General features: G+C 39.0%; 1 protein-coding gene across 1 annotated transcript; it reads right to left on the bottom strand.

The window, feature by feature from the left end:
* On the bottom strand, nt 1-16,962 carry LOC144632671 (uncharacterized). The gene is given in 8 exon segments (XM_078491361.1): nt 1-4,387; nt 4,389-4,959; nt 5,553-5,600; nt 6,395-6,550; nt 9,994-10,895; nt 11,286-11,323; nt 13,389-13,460; nt 16,920-16,962. Coding segments are annotated over 8 exon segments (5,700 nt in total). The 5' UTR covers nt 16,955-16,962; the 3' UTR covers nt 1-509.
* Between the last annotated feature and the right edge of the window lie 677 nt (nt 16,963-17,639).

Raw genomic sequence — 17,639 nt, 5'->3', positions numbered from 1 at the left:
TATCAAAAAATTCCTTTATTGCTAACAAAGCAGGGATGTAAAATCTCGTCAAAAATCAAAAAATAACTGAGACATTTTACCATGAACTAGTTACAACACAATAAGACATTGTCATTCATCAATTCTATTGTTTCACTCCATACTTAGCACGATTCTCTCTCAAGAGTTTAATATTCTATAGTATTCTCATAAAATAATTTGTAACGATGTAAGAAAAATATATTACCTCTCCAATAAAATAGTAGGATCAATTTGACTCATAAAAGTGATATTAATGATTTCGTATATAATTAAACTCTCAATATATATTTCATTAGCGTGAAAAAAGTTACAAACGTCTATATGCAAAATTCTTCAGTACAAATATCTGTACAAGCACAAGTGCAAATCGTAACTTCCTATTTACTTGGCTAAAAGCCCATAAAAAAATTATTTGTTAAAAGTCAAATAATCATCTCGGATGGGAAGTTCACGCAACAAAAACAAAACACCTACAAAACCCACGAGTGTTATGAACACGCAACACAACAGGGTTTACTGAATGGTCCAGGCACTCCATTGTGTCCTACTGCTCGCACAATAAAAAAGTACACAACCTTTTTCTGTATTAAATGGCGTATCGTACATGCCATAGGAAGTGCCATAGCTTTCATTTGACCGATTTTAATCCACTGGCCGCCATGGTTCTGCCTACTTAGTGCCTCCTTATTAACCAAAAATACACACACTTCAAAGAAGTTTATCTCGGTAATATTGTTATCAGGAGGTAGGTCCCACATAATCACAGTATTCCCATTCACGACACGAAGAGCAAGGCGAGGTACTGGCAAAAGTGTTGTATTTAAGGGTTGTTGTGATGGTTCATTGTTTGCTGCAGTATCCTTTTTATTGCGTTCTACGTTCGTGTTAGAATCAACCAGGATGCGACTTACATTGCTCCCATCTACATTTCTCTTTACCAATGAACTGGGGATGTTCTGTTCTGGTCCCTTCTCTAAACGAAGAGGTAACTTCAATGAAGAAGGTTTCTCTGTTACTACAATGTCACCTACAGTTGGAGATTGCTGGAAAGTACTAATTAGCCACACAGGATCTTGTTTAGGAATTGCTTCAGGTTTCAGCTCACACATTTGATATTGTTCTTTTTTGCCCACCTTATTGTCCATTTGAAGTACCTCACCCATGCATGGACTATTGCTTGCCTCTAATTTCAAATGGGCGCTTTGGACAGGCACAGGGGCTGGTGGATCTTCGTGTCCACCACTTGTTTCTGTTGCCAGTCGTTCCTCGCCAAGGTGCGTACTGATCATTTCTTGAGGTTTGGCATTACATGCAGCCTGTTGGGTGGCATCATCCACAGCTCTGTCAGTGGCACTAGTTAAAGTCGTCTGTGTATCTTCCTCTAGTTGCATTTCCTCAGTGGTATCCTCGGATGACAATGGAACTTGTTCTTGGTCTTGGACTACATCTTCTGCAGACTGTTTGGTGGTATCTTCCACAGCTCTGTCAGTGGCACTGGTTAGAGTCGCCTCATTTACTTCATCTACTTGCATTTCCTCAGTGACATCCTCGGATGGCAATGAAACATGTTCTTGGTCATGGACTACATCCTCTGCAGCCTGTTTTGTGGTATCACCCACAGCTCTGACAGTGGCACTGATTAAAGTCGATGGTGTATCTTCCTCAAGTTGCATTGTCTCGCTGGCATCCTCAGATGAAAATTGAACATCCTCCTGTTCACTTCCTGCAGTACCACTTTCATCTTCCTGGTGATTACAGTGATCATCAACAGAAGGCCCTTTACTGCACAGACTACCACTTTCCTGCTGGCCATCTTTCAAAGTCTGTTCCCCTTCATCTTTACTCTGTGTAGGTTCAGGATCATGCTCTTCATTGAGGTCAGCGTTGTCTACATTCTGTATTAAAGCATTGGTTCTAGAGGTACTTGCATCTTGATCACCAACATCCTCTGTAGTGTGTACATCTGAGTGTGAGCGAAAACGCCTCCTTGCAGCCATCCGTGGTATAACAGGAGACATGAGATCTACATAAATGTCCTGGACACTGTTATCACTTTCCTCACTATTTGTACCTTGCTTTTCTTTACCTTGAGCTTCATTGTTAGGACTTGATGAACAAGTTGCAGATGTATCTGGCCCATCACTGACTCCGTTTTCCTGTCCATCACCAAAAGCACTGTCTTCCTCCTCTCCTGCGATCGTTTTTTCTTCAAGTACGGAAGGGGCCGTTTCATCTTCTTGTTGCACCTTGTCAAGATCAGAAGTATCTTTAGTGAGGTTGCTTTGAATGCTTCCACCACTAGTTTCTAATGCTTGCTCTGATTGCTGTGATTCCATTGGGTTAGCCAACTGAGAAGTACCACCTGCTGATTTGGCAAGGGCATTCGATGATGCACACCCTTCTTCCGGAATATTTTCAGTTGCAGCATTTTTATTCTGCAAGGGTAATAGTCTCTTAACTGGAATAACGGGAGACATGAGATCCACATAAATGTCTTGGACACTGTTATCATTTTCATCACTACTTGTACCTTGTTTGTTTTTACCTTGAGCTTCGTAGTTAAGACCTGATGAACAAGTTGCAGGATTATCTGAAGGGGCCGTTTCATCTTCTTGTTGCATCTTGTCAAGATCAGAAGTATCTTCAGTGAGGTTGGTTTGATTACTTTCACCACTTGTTTCTAACCCTTGCTCCGACTGCTGTAATTCCGTTGGGTTAGCCACCTGAGAAGTACCACCTGTTGATTCAGCAAGGTCATTTGATGATGCACAACCTTCATCAGGAACATTTTCAGTTGCAGCAATTTTATTCTGCAAGGCTAGTAGTCTCTTAACTGTTTCCTCTAGTGCACCGCTTGGGGTTTTGGGTGGTACCTTATAAGGATCCTTATCAGTGGAGATATCACGAGAAGTCTGCTGTCTAGAGCTGTTTAGATCTGTGCAGTCTGAACTACTCAAATGGCTGGAACCATTTTCATTTCCTGAAGATACATCCATCGGTACACTTGATTTCTCTTCTTCACTGAAATGTACAGAGCGGTTAACTGTAGCCACACTGAAGCTTCTATTAGAATGTGAAACTTCCATGGCAGGTTTCCTGGTACTCACTTGGCTGGTGTCATTAAGCTCAGATTGATTTGCAGGTGTATGACAGTATACTTGACTTTGTTGCACTTCTGATACGGAAGACACAGGATTTGAACTTAGAGCAGCTTGCTGCAGTCCTTCATTCGGGGGGGTGTTCAACTGATTTAATCGATTATCCAAATATCGAGGTGCTTGTGCTGTGGAACTTTGCTTTTGCTTACTACGGGAAGTGCACTCATTTAAGCTTTTTTGTAACTCGTTGTAAACAAGTTGAACTTCACTGCACAGGCCGTTAGCTTCAACATGAGCTCGAGCTCTTCGCTCTAGTGCATTTGCAAGCAGTTTGCTTGCAAAGTCGTTATTGCTGTTTGATGTCGAAATGGAAGATGAGCTATTATCAGATTTGTGCCTTATGTTACTCACATTGTTCTGTTGCATTGATGCAGGATTTGGTCGAGCCTGCAGCTGTGCTTGTGATGCACCAGGCTGCAAAACTTGGTGCTGTAAATGTAGCCTCTCTGTATGCTGTTGGGTAGCTACTTGATTATTGGCCACCCTACTTTGAGGAAATGTTCCTAATGGTCGTTCGTAGTTCCTTGATGACACGGGGTTTGGTTGAGCATGCAGCTGTGTGGCTTGTGATGGCTGGGACTGTGACACTTGCTGTTGTAAAGATAGTCGTTCTGCATGTTGTTGGGAAGCTGCATGATTGTAGGCCATACTACCTGGAAGGGATGTTCCTAACAAATGCTGCGAGTTTCTCAATGATTGTGCTGCAGCAATTTGGCGTCTTCTTTCATTGATGTAATGTAGGATGGCCTCTGTCTTATCCTGAACAGAAGATCTAGCGTTTGCAGATACCTGGGATGTACTTGCTGGAGACGCCTGCTGCTGATTAGAAGGTTGCTGCGTGCCCACATACTGGGCAGGTCTACTGTTGTATTGGATACTTTGAACAGAAGATAAGGTTCTATTTGAAAGTGATAAATTAGTCTGTGCCAACAATTGATTTTGTGCTAATAATTGAGTTAATGTAGGTGTATTTAGATTTAATCTCTGTCCAGTGGTTTGGTTTGACATATCTGGCTGGAGAGACTGCTGTGCTGACAGTGAGGAGACGTTTATTGCATTTCTCTGATTCCCAGCATTATGTACACCAGAATAAGCACTTGGGTTGGAGCCCAGAAGTGTTTGATTGCCAGACATCTGTGTTGTCAAAAGAGAAGAAATTTGTGGAAACTGATTTGGATCCTGTGCATACTGCCCAGTAGGTGATGATCGAGAAGAAGTTCTGAGTTGAGCAGCATTTAGTCCTACCATTCTGGTATCCTGTAGCATTATTGTAACCTGCTGCCTGTAACATATTAGCCGGGTACTGCTGTGTATTATGATGAGCACTAGCAGGCTGTTTTGGCATCATGTGACTTAAGGTCTGTCCTTGCTGTGATTGCATGTTCAACTGCCGAGCAACTACAGGTTGACCTCCATATGGGAGAAAAGAGGGAGGAGGCTGACTGTATGCCACTTGAACTGGACTTGATGCCTTAGTACAGTTAGTAGGAACTGGACTTGATGCCCTAGTACGGTTAGAAGGAGCTTGGGCTCTCTCTTGGATGTTTGGCATGACAATTCCTTGAACTCTTGCAGGGACAGAAGACTGTGTCAAGCGTCTTGCTGGCAGTCTAGGAGGCAATACAGGATCAGTCTGGCATGACGTAGATATCACGTCCTTTGGTGGATTAACTGTCTGACATCCAATTGAAGATGATAAGCAGGCTAAGTCAGGGGAGGGCTCTTTTACCCCCCGCAAGGGTGACGTAGCTCTGTCAACTGCTCTTCCTCGACGGAGACTCTGTAAGTAGTACAATAAGGGGTTAGATCAGACACAAAGTTCTGGCTTAAAATCACATTTGAACTCATTCAAAGCTGCACAGTATATGGCAGGTTGCGCTCAGGTCTCCTGGGTGCCATAATCGTATAGTTCGACGTCGGGCTTGCCCTTCATCAGTGGAAAAAGTCTTGATCTCAGTTATAGCACTGGCTTGCACCACTAAGCCAAATTTGAGTTCAAAGGTGTGCGCGCTAGAAAAGCGCACAACAACCTAAAGGTATCTGAAATCTGAATTCAGACCGTGGGGCTGACTGGTGTCCAGTTTGAAAATAAGGCACATTTCCTGGTGTTTACGTTGTTTATTTCCACCATAGAGCACGATCTCGCAGATGCAGTAGCAAACCATGTTTACAATGTACTGTAAAATGAAATCTATGTAATTTGAGGTGCTCTCAAAGGCTATAGTTGTTATAACTTCCTTCTCTGAATGTTGCTTTCAGGATGACTAGACTCAACCTTCTTTTTGGTAATGTTCAATATAAGTGAGGAATACATGTACTATGATGTCTACTGATACTTTGAAAACAAAAAAGAAGAGTTCTTAGGTTACTTACTAAATCCATATTAATTTGAACTCCTCTGGAAACGGTTTCATTTTTCACCTGTAGATAAATATTTGCACAAAATTTAACAAGGATCCAAGCAAGAAAGATTAGATGTTGGTTAAAAAGCCACCTTTTTCTAAGAACACAGTAATGTTAACATTACTTAACCAGGTAATTTTTTTACCTTCTTGTGAGATTAGAGAGGACAAAAAGAATGTGATAGATTAATACATGGACACAAAAGGACTCAATCAAACCTTATAAAAACATTTTATTTTCAGTCCATATTTCTTTCTCATATAATGCATGCGAGCCTGTGTATGGTCAGGGATGTTACTGCTGATCATCCTAAATCCTACACAACTATTGTACTATGAAATGAATGCCTTATTACTTGGGCATAAGCCCCAAGTCAAGAATTTGGTTGCATTCTTTTTTTTTTCCTGGGGGGGGGGGGGGGTGTTGCAATGGTTTGATAAAGATGCTTGATACCAAATATTCAATATCGTACGTGACCCGGTCCATCCAGTGCTGTCACAAGTTATCTGTTTACAGATCCTTTAGTAATATTATATTCCGACAAAGGTCACCTAGGGTAAAATAATCGTCGCCAAACTTGCTATAGAGCACACGAAATGCTATCTGCCTTCAAGATGGCCAGAGTTAAAACTGTTTACAGTTTCTTGTTTTACAATAAAAGAAGAATACATGATGGAAAGTTTGATAACTTTGTTTAAAAAATATTTATGTACTACATTTCAGCAATTAAAATTTCAGTGACAAGACCAGCGTTATTAACCGCGTTATACTGTAAGGGTGTGTATGTACTTAAATGCTACATGTATATGTACCTTGGATAAAGGCAGCAAGTCGTTCACAAGATCCCTCAGCTTTCCGCACTCTGAAACAAGGTCTTGGTTATTCTTTTCCAGCTGTGACACTTGTTCTTCTAGTTCTGTCCTGGCTCTCTTTTCTTCAGTGAGATTTGACAGCAAGGTATTCATGACCTATATCATCAAAAATAGAAGTGTGAAAGGGAAATTAATAATGTAATGAAGCATGATAAGCATGTATTCAAGACAAAACAAATTTACGCAAATGGAGTCCACTGGAATGTTCAGTGTTGGTCTTTACTTCTGGATGAATTACATTTCAAAGATTAAACACTTGAGCTTGCTTCCGCATTTCTTAAGTATTTAAAGTACAGGGCTACAAATAATAGTCTGTCATCGGACATTTGCCAACCAAAATTTGCTCATGTCCCACTAAATCCCAAGTGTGGTCGGACATGATGTCCAGACAATGTTCTTGATTGTAAATCATTTTACGGCAATGATGAATAAAAATCTGTCTAACCAGAGTTTCGTTTAGTCCGACCAAGATGCTCGACATATGTCCTTTCAAGTGATTATTTGCAGCCTTGAAAGTGGAGCATAAACATTATGTTATTGGAAAACATCTTATGGACAAACATATTTCAAGACCTTTGAAACTTCCTGAGAAGTTCAAGGTCTAGAGCCGGGTCCCCAGTAGTGATGCAAGCATAAGCATAAGCATAACAAACTTTGTACTTGTACTAATATGTAGTGAAATTGTGTAATTTTTCTTTGTATTATCAATATTGTATTTTTTTTTGTTTGACTTCTTTTTTTATAATAAATATTGTAAAGTCTAATTCTCTTCAATAAAAGAAAAATAAAAAATAAAATAAATAAAAAAAATAAGCATAAGCATGAGCGGCATAAGGCGGGGAAGGCTGGGACATAAGCATAAGAAGAATATTCTTATGATGTTCTTATGCTTATGCTTATGCTAACGTTTTTGTCGAGGCCATCCCCACTAGCGCATAACTAGCGCATATGCATGCATCTTATGCCCTTATGCTTAATAAGCTTGCATCACTAGTGGGGACCGGGCTTAAATGTACACACACAAAATTCAGATTTATTAAAATTTGTACAATATACTCCATGAGATTCTATACGTATAGGCGATGATGCTCTTATACACCAGTTTAATATGCATGTGTTGTAAGTCATACTGGTTTTAAGGTTAAATCTGTTTCAACCAGAAGATAACATTTTACAAACACTTAAAACAATTTGAATTAAATGGGATTTCTTCTTAATGTGTCTTAATTATATATATCATTTTAAGAGTGCCATGTTCAGGTTGGAAACAAACTTAATCTGAAAACCAATTTGACCTGCACCATGTAAACTGTTGTTTACATACTAAAAAGTTAACATATAGAGGATAATACATGGTTGTGCAGAGATATGAAATTTATCTTCCAAGTGTTCAAATCGATAGCACACGAGTGAGTTAACGGTTTTGAACACGAAAAGATAAATTTCATATATCCAAGCAACTATGTATTATTTTGTTTATTATATAAACCTACTAAATACGATGTTTTTGATGATTTTCTGAAGATTTCCGACCATTTTCCAAGATTTCTGAAGATTTGCAAAATGTTGTCTGAAGGTCGTATGAATGATTTCGAACATTTTCCAAAGATTGCAGAGGAAGATCGGAAGATGTTTTGATAATATCGATAAAATTTGGCTCATTGAGCATTGAATCACGGCAAACTCTGTGAGCTGATTGGTCAAAAATGATATCACACATGTGTGGATATCATTTTTATCCACATATGTGTGATACCATTTTTCTCGATTTGTTACCACTCGCTATACCATTGCAGTTTATATAATAAATGAAGGCGTGAGCGCAAGAGACGCACTTTGTGTTTTGGCCAAATTGAAAATTCTCACAAACAACTCCAAATTTCGCACGCAAGTTCGTTAACGTGTGCTTAACATTGATCTGTATTCAAATTTGCTGAATCTAGCTTCCTTTTTTAGAAATTACGTATGCAAAGAACAAAGGCGTTTTGCAAAGCTTATGTTCTCCACAGTCAGCCAGCAGCATGCGTTTTTCGACACATCGCGTGTAAATCTTTCCTTCTAGCGTTATTTAACTGTCCGGGGGAGGTTGAAAAACGTGTCAGAACCATGCTTTTAGTTCCTTAAGCCACCATTTTGAGGATTCGCTTTAAGAAAAGGACTGGACTGAACACATTGTGACGCGATGTCACCTGATAGGTGTCACGTGAGAGGAAAGAGAAAAAAAAATGGCCGTTTGTTCCTGAAAATCATTTGAAGCCTTTGGTTAGTTTTAGCGTAAGTGCGGCTGCCAGGTGGTTGAAGGACATCATTAAGTCTGAATACCCGTAAGTTTACAGCATCGCTCGAAGAACTGAGTGATGTTTCTGCCTTTGTTTTGTACAACAGCGCTGTTTAGCGCTTCGGAAAAAACGTTGCAGAAACCGAGGTAGTTTTGAGCCTGGCCGCATAGAGAGTCTAAAACAAGAGGTTTCTTGCCGGGAACTTCGTCAACGCGAGTTTTGCAGGATCCGCTTGGGTGCTGCCGCGACAAAGTTGCCGAGAAGTGACCTGGTTTTAGACTTTAAAAAATTCTTTATATGTTCCCCAGGGCACCTTGCCTTCGCAAAATATTTTCTGTGTCTCATTAAACATTCATCAATCAATCTATCGATTCGTGCGAACGAAAACCTCATAAGTTTATCTTGTTTTCGCGAGATTTTGTAGATGTGTGATGATGTAAGGAGTGGAGATAAAAGTGAGAGCAAGCCGGCGGCACTCAACTGAAAGCAAAACTAGTATAATGTGACAACACGAGCAAACGTATTCAATCAACAATCAGTCTTTATTTCACTTTCACCTCGGCAAATTACAGCTAACCGTAACAGAGTAAAATAGTCTTGCCCGAAACAACAAAAACTAGATAACAAACAGACTGCAGAAAAAGCTAGCTGCAAGCAAACTGGCGTGAAAGCTTACTGCATTAAAAGCGCGATCTATAAAAGGTTGAGGCTGACTCTGATCCTAAACTTAACTTGAAACTTTTTTTTTTTTTTTTTTTTTTTTTTGCGTTAGGGCTAGGCTTTTGCGTTAGGGCTAAGTCTGTAACCCTAATCTGAAACTCTAACCCCGACCCTACGGCCTTGGGTTTACCTTTTGCGTTAGGGCTAGGACTGTAACCCTAAAAATTTAGCTGACTTCATCGTCTTGAGAAACGAAAGGTTTCCTTTGTTTATCGTTTGTAAAAGAAAAGTCAAAAGATGACGCGCAAGCAAAAACCTTGTCTTTTGCATGTGTTATTTTTCGAAAACGAAGGAAAGACCAGCAAAATTAAATACAGGGCAGTGTTGAGCACACGTAAACGAACTTGTGTGCGAAATTTGGAGTTGTTTGTGACAATTTTCAATTTGGCCAAAACACAAAGTGCGTCTCTTGCGCTCACGCCTTCAAATAGTACAATATGTATAGCTTGTTAATGGACCTTACAATTTTAAGTCAGGTCTGCCTTGTAAAGGTGTATGTATTTTGTTTTGTTTATAAAGGGAAAACAAAATTCCACAAACCTCAAGAGTATCGTAGTGACTTGCATAATCCATCATCTCATCTTTACCTTCAGCAGACTTCAACATTGCCCTGCTACCTTCTTCAGCATTCCCATTGTCAGCCTCTTTGTTTTCTGGCAAGGCATAATTAGGAGGCTGCTCTAATGCATCACAACTACTAGGGGTAGCGCTTATTGGAATCGGTCCTTCCTCTGCAAGATTTGAAACCACATCATCATTGGCAGGTTGTGACCTTTGGTGTTCTTCATGATCTTCCTCTTCCTTATCTTTAGCAGGTGCAGTATTGATGACAGCAGCTTCTTGACTGTTGTTGTCAGACAATGTCTGGTTATCAGCCTCAGTGACCTGCATACAGGTCTTGGATATAACATCAGGGTAACAAGGTACTGTTATACAATCTTCCTCTTGCAATAAAGGTGAGCAGACATCATCAACAGAGAGTGGATCTTCTGAACCGAACAAATTGTCTTCTGCTGACACTGGACCTGATAGGCTGCCTGCATTGTTTAATAGACCATCTTTCTTGCAGTTGATGCTTTCAACATTTCCTTCTTCATCCTCAAGGTGTGCTGCACTACTACGATATGGACTAAGGGATGATCCATCTAAGAGATTTGACAACCTGTGTCTGACAGGACTTTCTTCTACAGTTATCACTGACTCTTTCCCTGTTGTTGTTGTTGTTGTTGTTGTTGTAGCTGTTTCTGTGACTGTCTTTGTTGTTGATGTACTTGAGGCAACAGCACTGGTATTCAGGGTAGCACTATTCTTGTTTTCATCTTCCTTGCTAGCTACTGATGGTTCATTCTTATGTTTTGCAGATCTTTTTCGTAAATTCTCTAACTGTTTTGCAGACAACTGAAGCCTTGGAATCTTGACTTGCAGACGAGGTCTTTTAGCTGCTGAAAAAGTCAAAGAAGTAATAATTAATTAATATAATATACATGTATACATGTACATGTATCAAAAAAAAAAAAAAAAAAAAAAAAAAAAAAAAAAAAAAAAAAAAACTTTAAAAAAAATATACTTGCTCAAAGCAGTAGACTCTTTAAGAATTATACCACAAAATAAGACCAATGCTAGCTATTTTAACAACAAAAGCAGCAGGGTAAAGAGCAACTCTTTTCACTGTGGACCAGAAAAACTTTTCCGCTGGTGTTTTTATTTCTGGCGTCGCATATCAATGCAAACAGTGGTAAAAATGCTCACTACGCTGTACATCTTTGACTTGTAAACCGTGCTAAAAATTGCCTTGTATGTTAAGTACACAAAAAGATAATGAATTCTCTCACCTTTTACATCATTACTAATTGATGATCCCTCAAAAAGTCTGCAACAATATAAAACATTATTACTCCAAAGTTAACAAGTTTGCAAAGTGATAACCAAACAAGGCATCCGCCTGAGTAAAATTTTATCTAACAACAAGGCCTGAAATAAACATGACAAAGCAAATAATCATCAGTTTGGCCACAATTTGAGTGGTAGCATTTATGTTTGTAAACCTTGAAGGGGTCGTTGCTTGGGCAAGAGAGAAAGAAATCAATGGGGGCGCTTATTTCAGTTCAATACCTGCAGTTCTAAACCTAAAAAATATAGAATCGCCCCCCCCACCCCTCCAACTACCCCAAAACTAGTGGTATCACAACATTAACATCAGTACAACAGAGAGGTTGAAGGACAAAACTGCATTGAATATACATCACTTCACTGGTTTCACTTTTGCTTCTGCTTCAACAAACAAAATGCAATTGCAAAGAGAGCTGCCAGGAGACTCTGAGTTTTTTAAGTATCTCAAAAAGTTATTATTTTTTCAAAAATGGAGTGCAAACCGGCAAAAAATCAGGGTAATGGTTTTGAATTGAGTTGAGGTTACATGCAAAAATTCAGGCACTTTTGAGCCAAAATATTTAACCCAATATGACACAAACTTGCCTCTTGCACCAGTGCCTTAAATTGCTGTTCACTGCCTGTAGACCAAATTTTGTTTTAGTTTGTTGATAAAATCTTGATTAAAAAGTCCTGAAGTTCAGTGTGTGTGAATACAGTGGATGGGATGGTATGTATTCTTTTGTGAATCGGCAGCTACAATTCATGCAGCTTCTTATAAAGGGGACATGTTTTCAGCTCAGAATATTGCTCTCCTACAGGTGAAATGGAAGGGAAGTCACCTACTTTAAATCTGCATAATTTTTACTTTGAGACATTTAACTCATTTCTCACAGTTTTTCTTGCTGTTGGAGCTCAGAAAAAATACATTCATCTTAATAACCAAGTAGACTGGGAGAATATCAGATTGAGGTCTCGACAGTACCAACAGTGTGCAGTGAGGTTTACACAGAAAAGACCGAGGCCTGATATTCTCCTAATACACTCCAGAGCAAGCTTGGCTAATAAAAGATTTACACTGTATCAACCCTCCAAGTTAAGACCATTTTAGTCGCCATGGCGACTAAAATTTTGGAGCTGGCGACTAAATTGGAACCAAAGTCGCCAGCCTGGCCACTAAAATTGAGAAGAAGGATTGAAAGCCTGAGCTTAATTTAGCGACTAAAATTTTTCACTGGCGACCAAACCTGAGCAGACAGTGGCCAAATGGCCACTAAGGAAAGAAATAAACTTGGAGGGTTGTGTATGGCATGTCCAACAAGGGTTTTTATAGAGTGGAAAGTGGAAAGGATAAATAGGATAGAATTCAGGGTCCCTGGGTGTTTCGGTCAGAAAAGAGTTCCCTAACATAATTTGTTTAACACAACAAAGAAAAGTAAGTGGGTTTTTCATACAAGTCAACTTTTTTTTCTGCACACAATTTTGTGCAGGATCATTTAGGACAATACCTGGTCCAATACCAAGAAAATACTTTACCAGCAATGGAGCAATCTGATTGGTTTATTTTAGCTGTTGACTCTCTGATTACCTTAGTCATGTAACAATGCACTAAACCTATGCAAGCTATACCATAATTAAATTCTGGTTATAAGCCCTGGGCTTTTACAACTTTATAAGAGTTTTTGGGTGGGCTTATAAGTGGAGGGGCTTATATCCGGGAGGGCTTATAAGCGGAATAAAGAAAACCGTTCCGAAATGGACAACGAGAGTGTTAATCAAAATGCGTTTTTTAGTTAAAAACACACAATAAAGCAACATTTAGCCCTTTTCAGTACTCTCATCCGGCAGACGGGGGCTTATATCCGGGGGGACTTATAATCGGATGTATTTTTTGTTCCCAGGTATATGGGCCAATAACCGGGGGGGGGGGGGGGGGCTTATAACCGGAATTTTACGGTATGCAAAAAGAATAGAATAAGGTGCATTGCCCAGCTCAGAGCTGGTATTTATTTTCGCTTGTTCACTTACACAGTATGCTACAAAACTACAGTTTATTTGGCACTCACTTTCGTTTTGTGGATCCAATGGTACACACATCTTTGGTTTTGTCTTCTTCCATTCCAAATGCAAACCTAAACCTATTAAAATTTACATTTATTCATTAACTATATTTAGCTATGTGAAGCAAAACAATGTGAAAATTAAACGAAAAACACTCACAACGTAATTGAAATCACAAACATTGCATGAAAGATATTACAACCTTACATTTTTGACAAGGCTGACAATGATCAATGTTCTCATGAACAGTCTATTAAATTTGCAAAAAGGTGTTGCAGTATCGCAATGCCATGTATCATATTTCATGTCATCAGTTTTCAGGCCAAAATCATCCTGTCAGGACCTCATAAATTTTTACTTGCTATTACACTCTTGGCCTAGCTCACAGAGAAAAATGTCAAATATATATTTTTTAAGATCTCATCTCAGCCTTCCAAGGGTAAGTTACAAAGGCCTCTGAGATGTATAAGGCCCTACTGGAGCAGACTACTCTATTAGATATTTTTGAGTTAAACATTAAAGGAAACTTTGATAGTCACACCATATACTGAAAAATCTCCTAAAATAACCCAATGAATGCATTACCGTCGCTTGCATCTAAGCGTGAACACGTGCCGCCGAAACATGATCTAATTGGGTATCAAACGTGGCATGATCGGTCATCAAACGTTTGAAGTTTAGCAGACCGTAACGGCAACTTTCGCGCCGAAACTTCAACACATTCCGGTTTCGTCAGTCGAAATGGCAGAAACATTGGATATCAAGACTTCCTTCGACAAATTGATCCTGATCTGTGTCGATATGCATTTGCAGGTTCACTTGAATCACTTCTGGTGCAAAGTTTCGCCTGTTCTCAGTGTTTATGGTGAGCATTTTGAGCGTGAAAGTTGCCGTTACGGTCTCTAAACTTCGTTCTGACGAAACATGCCATGTTGATACCCAATTAATCATTTTCGCGGTCGTGTTCACGCTTTGATGCAGCGACGGTAATGGCTTCAATAAATGTCACTCTGAAATAGCAGTTAATGTTTGCTACCAACTGACAAATACCTACCAATGCAAATCTATCTATCTTTACATAAGCCACCTTTTCTGGTTCAGGACTGTACTATGAGAAAAAAAGAAAGAAAATTATAGTTATACATACAGTGTTGCAAAAGTGCAATAATATCATTCTTTAAAAGCATTTACTCTAACATACACCACAAGTAAATTAATTGGGAGTGGTATGTCACATAAGGTTTTTTTTCAATCAAAATTTCTGAGGTCCTTTCAGCCAGGATTAAATAATATGTAAGAAAAAGGAAAATTTTCAAATACAATTTAATGGTTCAACACACACAAGGGACTTGTCCAAGTAACAGATTCCCTGTAGGGTAATCCTTGCTGATGCACTGTTAACATTGTCTCATATGACTTTGTGTAGAGAAGGCATCATGCCCAACCCTCCAAGTTAAGACCATTTTAGTCGCCATGGCAACTAACATTTTAGAGCTGGCAACTAAATTTGAACCAAGGTCGCCAGCCTGGCGACTAAAATTGAGAGGAATGATTGAAAGCATCAGCTTAATTTGGTGACTAAAGTGTTTCACTGGTGACCAAAACTTGAGTAGTTGGTGGCCAACTGGCTACTAAGGAAAAAAATAAACTTGGAGGGTTGATGCCATATATAAATTGACTCCAGATGTTTAAAGAGCTTGTGAAACTGAATAATTGGTGAAATTTTCAGCTCTTTGCATGTAAATCTGAAGGAGATTTAAAATAATAATAATTAATAAGTTAATAATAATAAGTTAATTATTATTAACAAGAATTGATATTTTTATAGCTTGATTGGAAACTAAAGTGCTTATGTTAATGTGGCAAATGTACATGATGATTCGCCTAGAGTTTACAGGTCAGTTTTTTGTCAAGTACTTTGTCCAAGGGATATTGTATTTTAGCAGGGACCAGAAAGTGGAGGGGGGGGGGGAGGCTTTGTCCCCCAAAACTTCCGAATAAATAAAGATTTTTTAAGAGTATAGACTCCAAAGCCCCCCACGGCAAGTCACTAGTCAGCCCACCCAACTGAAAAAATGCTCAGACAGGGCTCGAGATTAACGGTGGCCAACTAGCCAAAGGCTACTAGAATTCAGGTTTATTCCTACTAGCCATTTGGCTAGTGAAAAACTCGGAAAAGTCAACTGTTCTTGATAGAAATCAATATACCTGACTAGTGAAAAATTACTTTTGAAAATCTGACATGTCACTAGCCAGTAAACCAGTGAGTTAAAAAGTTAGTCTCAAGACCTGTCAGGGGACTGTCCCTGATTTAGTACCCTTGATGTGAGATGATGGGTAACAAGGGCAGAGTTTGTTAGGGGTTTGACTGGTGTACAAAGGGACAAATTATCACAATATTTAAGTGCACAACTTGAGTTAACTTGTGCGCTCAAATCAAACCAGGAGAAGTCGCACAGACATTGTGCAAATACAAAACACCGTAATTATTTTCGAAATGAGAAGGTATATAATATTGAAGGTAAAGGCAAGCTTACATAATTAATAATAATTAAATTGAAGTACATAGCACCATTATCAATATTATATTGGAAAGATTTCCGCACAGCCCCCTACATTAAGTATGTACCAGGTATGCAACTATTTCATACTATTACTATACATAAACAGCAATCATGAAAAGAACGAATCAGTCAGAAATTGTATGCATAATTATGTAGGGGGCTGTGCGGAAATCATGCCATTATATTTAACAAAATAAAAATTATAAATTAAGAAAGGCTTTCTGGATTAAAATTGTCTTGAGAGCTTTCTTAAAATTTGCAACAAATTAGGGTTACTTCTTGTATCAAAAGGCAACGTATTCCAAAGTTATTGAAAACTATACTTCACCTCTCGGCAGCACTACATTTCTGTGTCACAGTTATTAAAATTAAACAAAATATTCATTTTGATTTCATAAATTTCACAGCCGTCAAATTAGCCGGCACCATCTTTTTTTTTCAAACCAAGTGCTCCAGTCTCGATTCTCTTAAGTTTTCATCAATTAAACCAACGGATTAAGATAAAAGGGTTCAACGGTTTTACGAACATGAATGAACACAGTTCGGAGGGCAAGATGGGCGATATTTCATAAGCGCGCCAAAATACTGCAAAATACAACGTTTTGCCCGCGAATCAGAGTGGAAGCGAATAAATCAGTCGCTATAAACTCCCAAAACCTATAGAATTCGAAAATAAATTCTACATCAGCAGTCAGAAGCCCTTGTTTGAATTCTTTCTCTCGCCCAACAAAAAATTCAAGTCGCACCAGAATCAAATAAAATCGGCTATCAAGGCCAAAACATTCAACTTGATCGATCGAGCAGCGTGCCTTCGACCACGCGCGCCGCTCCGAAACACTCAGCCCGTTCTTTTGTGAAGGTAAAGTATTCCGAACACATTTTGCTACTGCTAATTCCTTGTACAACATCAAACCGGAACTAAAGTGAAGTAGAAGAAAAGTCAAGCGTAAAAAACAAAGATTCCGCATTTACCTTTCACGGGTACGGATTCCTCGACAGCCAGACATAATTTTTGTTCATTGACAGCGACCACGTGACATGAGTCAAGACCAATAAATATCGAACAGATGACGTAACATATTAATATTGCTGACAGAAGGATAACAATGATATTACACAGTCACGGTGACCTTGTGCGGGGGTACAACGACTGTAACGTAGGTGTATTACAAAAGGGAAAGGAAAACTGTTATTTAGGGGTTTTATGCCGCATATGTTGAAAATGTTTTTTGTATTATTTAATGCATCTTTTATTGTTCAAAATTAACAAAAATATTCCGCCCTTCTCTTGTCCTCTCTGAATCCTGTTCAACGATTACATGTACCTCCACTTGAATTAAAATGGCCGGACATAAATTTTTATTTTCATCGCGAGGAAATGGTCAATTTTGCTACCTTTGCCTCACGAGGCACATTTTATACAAAAGCGACACTCATTGCTTTATCGCAGTTATGAAATATATCATACAATTAACAGTGAATGAAATCCGATGGCTCCTGAACAAACGTTTTTTATTTCCAACTGACAGGTGCATGATTTGCATTTGAATTACTTATCACTTTGACTTGGCAACCGGCTAAAGGAAGGAACAGTGAAATAATTAAAATGATCCGTTTAATTCACCGGGCCATTGGAAGTATTTTAACTGGTCCGTTAACTCAGGATGTTTCACTAGCTCTTGGTAATGCTTC

The sequence above is a fragment of the Oculina patagonica genome, chromosome 12, assembly GCF_052425735.1.
Source record: "Oculina patagonica isolate OP01 chromosome 12, crgOcupat, whole genome shotgun sequence".
Taxonomy (NCBI): domain Eukaryota; kingdom Metazoa; phylum Cnidaria; class Anthozoa; order Scleractinia; family Oculinidae; genus Oculina; species Oculina patagonica.
The sequence above is the reverse complement of the archived record's forward strand: the minus strand, read 5'-3'. Positions and strand labels throughout refer to the sequence as shown.